Source organism: Heptranchias perlo, chromosome 10 (assembly GCF_035084215.1).
Source record: "Heptranchias perlo isolate sHepPer1 chromosome 10, sHepPer1.hap1, whole genome shotgun sequence".
Taxonomy (NCBI): domain Eukaryota; kingdom Metazoa; phylum Chordata; class Chondrichthyes; order Hexanchiformes; family Hexanchidae; genus Heptranchias; species Heptranchias perlo.
In genome coordinates, this window is record NC_090334.1 from 41332361 (window position 1) to 41337981 (window position 5621).

General features: G+C 45.5%; 1 protein-coding gene across 2 annotated transcripts in view; it reads left to right on the forward strand.

The window, feature by feature from the left end:
* The window catches only part of ccdc175 (coiled-coil domain containing 175), a 95050-nt gene that overhangs the window by 89011 nt on the left and 418 nt on the right, over nucleotides 1–5621 (forward strand). For both annotated transcript variants that reach the window (XM_067991517.1, XM_067991518.1), the window contains 4 exons: nucleotides 1330–1432; nucleotides 2082–2125; nucleotides 2246–2399; nucleotides 2489–2549. In XM_067991517.1, coding sequence (XP_067847618.1) covers nucleotides 1330–1432; nucleotides 2082–2125; nucleotides 2246–2399; nucleotides 2489–2535 — 348 coding nt within the window. In that variant the 3' untranslated portion in view covers nucleotides 2536–2549. The remainder of the gene's footprint in view (nucleotides 1–1329; nucleotides 1433–2081; nucleotides 2126–2245; nucleotides 2400–2488; nucleotides 2550–5621) is intronic.

Below are 5621 nucleotides of genomic sequence, written 5' to 3' on the forward strand. Positions count from 1 at the left end.
TCCACCAGGGCCTCGAGAGCATCGTCAGAGACTCGTGGAGCCCTCTCTCTTGCCAGTGCAGCTACCCGCAATGCCATTCTCCCTTCTAGTTGGGTGTGTGCCTGCCATTTGAAATGTGCCTGCACCTTTAAGTAGTGCAGGTTGCTGATGACGTGCGCTGTGCACGCCCCATTTCCAACTTCCTCATTCTCCGTGCAGCCTCTCAGCAGCGAGGGCTGCGCTTGCTGCACGGAGATTTCATGGTAAGTCGTAGGCAGCACGAAGTTCACATGCTGCCTGCGTAGAGCGGTATCGCGCTACCATCGCCCAGAACGGACCCTTATCCAATTTTTCCCCCGAGGTGCTGTTCCTCGAGCTTACGTTGAGCTTCATTGGAACAGTGTAAGAGGCTGAGGACGGAGGTCAGAGTAGGAGTGGGAAGGGTAATTAAAATGGCAAGTGACCAGCAGGTCAGGGTTATGCTTGCAGACAGAGGAGGTGTTCAGCAAAGTGATCACCTAGTCTGCGTTTGGTCTCCCCAATCCAGAGACCACATTGTGTGCAACAGATACAGTATACTAAATTGAAAGAAGTACAAATAAACTGCTGTTCCACCAGGAAGGGGTGTTTGGGGCCCTGGATAGTGGGGAGGGGAAGGGGCAGGTGTTGCATCACCTGCGCTCACACGGAAGGTGCCGGGGGGGAGGAGAGCGGGTGTTGGGGGTGATGGAAGAGTGGACTCGGGAGGGAGCGGTCCCTTTGGAATGCTGAAAGGGGATGGGTGGGAAAGATGTGTTTGGTGGTGGGTTTGTGCTGGAAGTGGCGGAGGATGATATGTTGAACATGGAAGCTGGTGGGGTGGAAGATGAGGACAAGGGGGACCTTATCAAGGTTCTAGGAGGGAAGGAACGGGGTGAGGGCAGAAGTGCGGGAAAGAGGACGGACACGGTTGAGGGCCCTATCAACTACAGTGGAGGGGAATCCTCAGTTGAGGAAAAAGGAAAACATATCGGAAGCACTGGTACGGAAGGTGGCATAGTCAGAACAGATGCGACAGAGACGGAGAAACTGAGAGAAGGAAATAGAGTCCTTTACAGGAAACGGGGTGGGAGGAAGTGTAATCAAGGTAGTTGTGGGAGTCGGTGGTCTTATAGTAGATATTCGTTGACAGAAATGGAGAGTCGTCGAAATTCGTTGACAGAAATGGAGATAGAGTAGTCGAAGAAGGGAAGGAAAGAGTCAGAGATGGACCATGTGAAGGCGAGGGAAGGGTGAAAATTGGAAGCAAAGTTGATGAAATTTTCCAGTTTGTGTTTGAATTAAGTTTTTTTCATTATTTTTTATTGGCAGTGCAATTTACAACTGATTAAGGATATTGCCTCACTAAATGAAGATGGAGAAAAGCAAAAAGCAGCAAAGAAGAAACAGGATGTGAAACTCCAAATCATTTATGGTACATACGTGGGGAAAAATACAAAATGTTTTAAAGAAATTAACACAATATGCTGTAATGGTTTTGTTTCCCTTGTTAGAAGATCAAGAGTCAAAGCTTACAGCCAGTTCTTATCCCAAAAAAATTCCTCCTGCAAATTAGCAACTGTAATGCAAACTTTGATCTTTAAAGCTTAGGTAACTTGGATATAAATAATTTCACTAATGAAACAAAAATTTAAAAATGCCCATTTAGATCTGAAACATACTATTCCAAACATCAAAGTCAAACCTTCTCTTCTAGTCAACCGTATTTTGAATAGATCTCAGCATTTCCTAAAACAATTAGTATTGTTTCCAAAAATTATATAACCAACATGATAGTCTACAATCTGAGTGCTTCAGTTTTTGCTAGCACTGGTTTCCTCTCATTTTACATGACACATTCAAGCAACAGTGATGCACAATTTTGTTGCCATTGCATTTCAAGAGTCCAATAGTTTGCAGCAGTGCAGTTCAGCACACTTGCATGCATTGACCTTCAGCTACTTCAAAAATTGAAAACTGTTTTTATTTATGTTTAATATTACAAGGAACAAATGTGCTTGAATTAAAGCTGCCTACCAGTGTTATACCAAAGCTCACTGATTTTCTTTTCTTTTTGTTTTTAGAAAACCTTCAGAAAAGCTGGGCATTGGATGCTAGTGTTCAAAAGGTAGATCTAATCAGCGAATGCTAGTGACAGAATTTTTTTTCATGTGTATTTATTGTGTACTTGTGTTCATCACAAAGACAGAGAATCCATGAATGGTGTTGCTTCTTGACACTTTTGCAGGAGTATTCAGAGTGTGAGCAGTGTGTCCTGGACGCCATAGAGGAACTGATGAAGAAAACCCGTCACAGAGAGCAGAAGGTTGGCAGCATTACTGAGCACCTCAAGGTGTATTTAAGTAAACTGCTATCCTTTGTGGGAAGTACACGTTCTACTGGTAGGCCACAAACAGATGGGTTTTGTTTAAACTTACTTTCTCAGTTGGATTAAAAGTGTTTTAAGTTTTATTTTGTCTTTCAATCACAGAAGAAACAAAGAAAATTTGTATGAGAAAGCAAATCAAATCACAATGACTACATGAGAAGGGGTAAGAAAAGAGAATTAAATTACACCAGCAACTGCATTTTAATTAGAATAACATGAGCGTTTGAAAAATAGTTACAACCACTTTTAACTGGCTATATTGCAGGTCTCTGCTCTCAAAACATTTCCAGGTTTATTTATTGAAAGCATTTCTGCACTGTTTCCTGATTATGTTTGTGCTATATTCTGAAACATTTATTTTGCTATTTTTTTTGCTCAAAAGCATTGGCAAGGATCTTCCTGCTTTTTTAAGAAAAATGAAAAGCCAAATCCCAAAGACTCTACTCAAATAATAGAAAGCTACCAAAGAATACAGATAGAGCAGCATATATTTCATTGTGATACTGAGCTAAGTTTTCTAAAACAGTGAAATCATGTGTATTGATTATTAGTATGACAACTTAAAAAAAAATTATTTTCATCTGAAGTGTCAAAACTAAGAACAGCTTCTGAGAGAAATTCAGAATGAATCAACAATTTATTTAGACAGTTCCCTTCAACTTTCTACCAATTAGCATACTCAATGTACTGTCCTTCTGAAGCACCCATTAGTCAATTTTCCCATAATGAACATGTAACATAGGAAGCAGACAAATCTTTCAAGCCTGAGCACAAGGGAATTGTCAGAATGCAACCATTCACTGTCCCCATTGCAGCAGACATGGTGGCAGAGACCAGTGGTGTATGTACCCCCACCACTTCCAGCATGAAAAGCAGTGGGGACAAGCAGCGAATTGGCTCAGTTCAGCCCAAGTCCACTCAAGCTAGCGTAACTCAAGCAGAAAAAAATATCTAGGCCTTTATGCAACCTAGTTTTGCGGACAGTACTCTTCAGTGGCCTGCCTTAGGTGACCTTATCAATTCAGTGTCCATTGATATTTATCACCACCATCCTTCGAAAGCAAAATTGTCACAATTTCAATTATCATGTTTTAAAATAATAAGCTGGCCAAGTCCTGAAGGACACAGCTGCCAGACTGGGCCTGCGGCAGGTGGTGAGCGAACCAACACGAGGGAATCCACCTGTCGCAGATGCATTTGTCCATGACAGTAGTAGTAGAAGTGACCTCCGCACAGTCCTTTTGGAGACGAAGTCCCGTCTTCACACTGAGGACACCATCCAATGTGTTGTGTGGCACTACCACCGTGCTAAATGGGATAGATTCAGAACAGATCGAGCATCTCAAAACTGGGCATCCATGAGGTGCTGTGGGCCATCAGCAGCAGCAGAATTGTATTCCAACACAATCCAAAACCTCATGGCCTGGCATATTCCTCACTCTACCATTACCAACAAGCCAGGGGATCAACCCTGGTTCAATGAGGTGTGTCGAAGAGCATGCCAGGAGCAGCACCAGGTGTACCTAAAAATGAGGTGCCAACCTGGTGAAGCTACAACACATGAATGCTAAACAGAAGAAGCAATATGCTATAGACAGAGCTAAGCGATTCCACAATCAACGGATCAGGTCAAAGCTCTGCAGTCCTGCCACATCCAGTCGTGAATGGTGGTGGACAATTAAACAACTAACGGGAGGAAGAGGCTCTGCAAACATCCCCATCCTCGATGATGGCAGAGTCCAGCACGTGAGTGCAAAAGACAAGGCTGAAGCATTTGCAACCATCTTCAGCCAGAAGTGCCAAGTAGATGATCCATCTTGGCCTCCTCCCGCTATCCCCACCATCACAGAAGCCAGTCTTCAGCCAATTCGACTCACTCCACGTGATATCAAGAAACGGCTGAGTGCACTGGATACAACAAAGGCTATCGGTGCCGACAACACGCCGGCTGTCGTGCTGATGACTTGTGCTCCAGAACTAGCCGCGCCTCCAGCCAAACTGTTCCAGTACAGCTACAACACTGGCATCTACCCGACAATGTGGAAAATTGCCCTTGTATGTCCTGTACACAAAAAGCAGGACAAATCCAATCCGGCTAATTACCGGCCCTTCAGTCTGCTCTCAATCATCAGCAAAGTGATGGAAGGTGTCGTCGATCAAGCGGCACTTACTCACCAATAACCTGCTCACCGATGCTGTTTGGTTTACGCGAGGACCACTCGGCTCTAGACCTCATTACAGCCTTGGTCCAAATATGGACAAAAAAGGCTGAATTCCAGAGGTGAGGTGAGAGTGCTGCCCTTGACATCAAGGCAGCATTTGACCGAGTGTGGCACCAAGCAGCCCCAGTGCAATTGAAGTCAATGGGAATCAGGGGTAGGTATGTGTCGGGGTCCGTGTCATACCTAGCACAAAGGAAGATGGTAGTGGTTGTTGGAGGCCAATCATCTCAGCCCCACGACATTGCTGCAGGAGTTCCTCAGGGCAGTGTCCTAGGCCCAACTATCTTCAGCTGCTTCATCAATGACTTTCCCTCCATCATAAGGTCAGAAATGGGGATGTTCGCTGATGCTTGCAGAGTGTTCATTCGCAACCCCTCAGGTAATGAAGCAGTCCATGCCCACATGCAGCAGGACCTGGACAACATCCAGGCTTGGGCTGTTACGTGGCAAGTAACATTCACGCCAGACACATGCCAGGCAATGACCATCTCCAACAAGAGACATGACCTTGACAGTCACCGGCATTACCATCGCCAAATCCCCCACCATCAACATCCTGGGGGGGGGGGGGGTCACCCTTGACCAGAAACTTAACTGGATCAGTCACATAAATACTGTGGCTACAAGAGCAGGTCAGAGGCTGGGTATTCTGCAGCGAGTGACTTACCTCCTGACTCCCCAAAGCCTTTCCACCATCTACAAGGCACAAGTCAGGAGTGTGATGGAATATTCTCCACTTGCCTGGATGAGTGCAGCTCCAACAACACTCAAGAAGCTCGACACCATCCAGGACACAGCAGCCCACTTGATTGGCACCCCATCCACCACCCTAAACAGTCAGTCCCTCCACCACAGCCGCACCGTGGTTGCAGTGCGTACCATCCACAGGATGCACTGCAGCAACTCGTTAAGGCTTATTCGATAGCACCTCCCAAACCCGTGACCTCTACCATCTAGAAGGACAAGGGCAGCAGGCACATGGGAACAAAACCACCTGCACGTTCTCCTTCAAG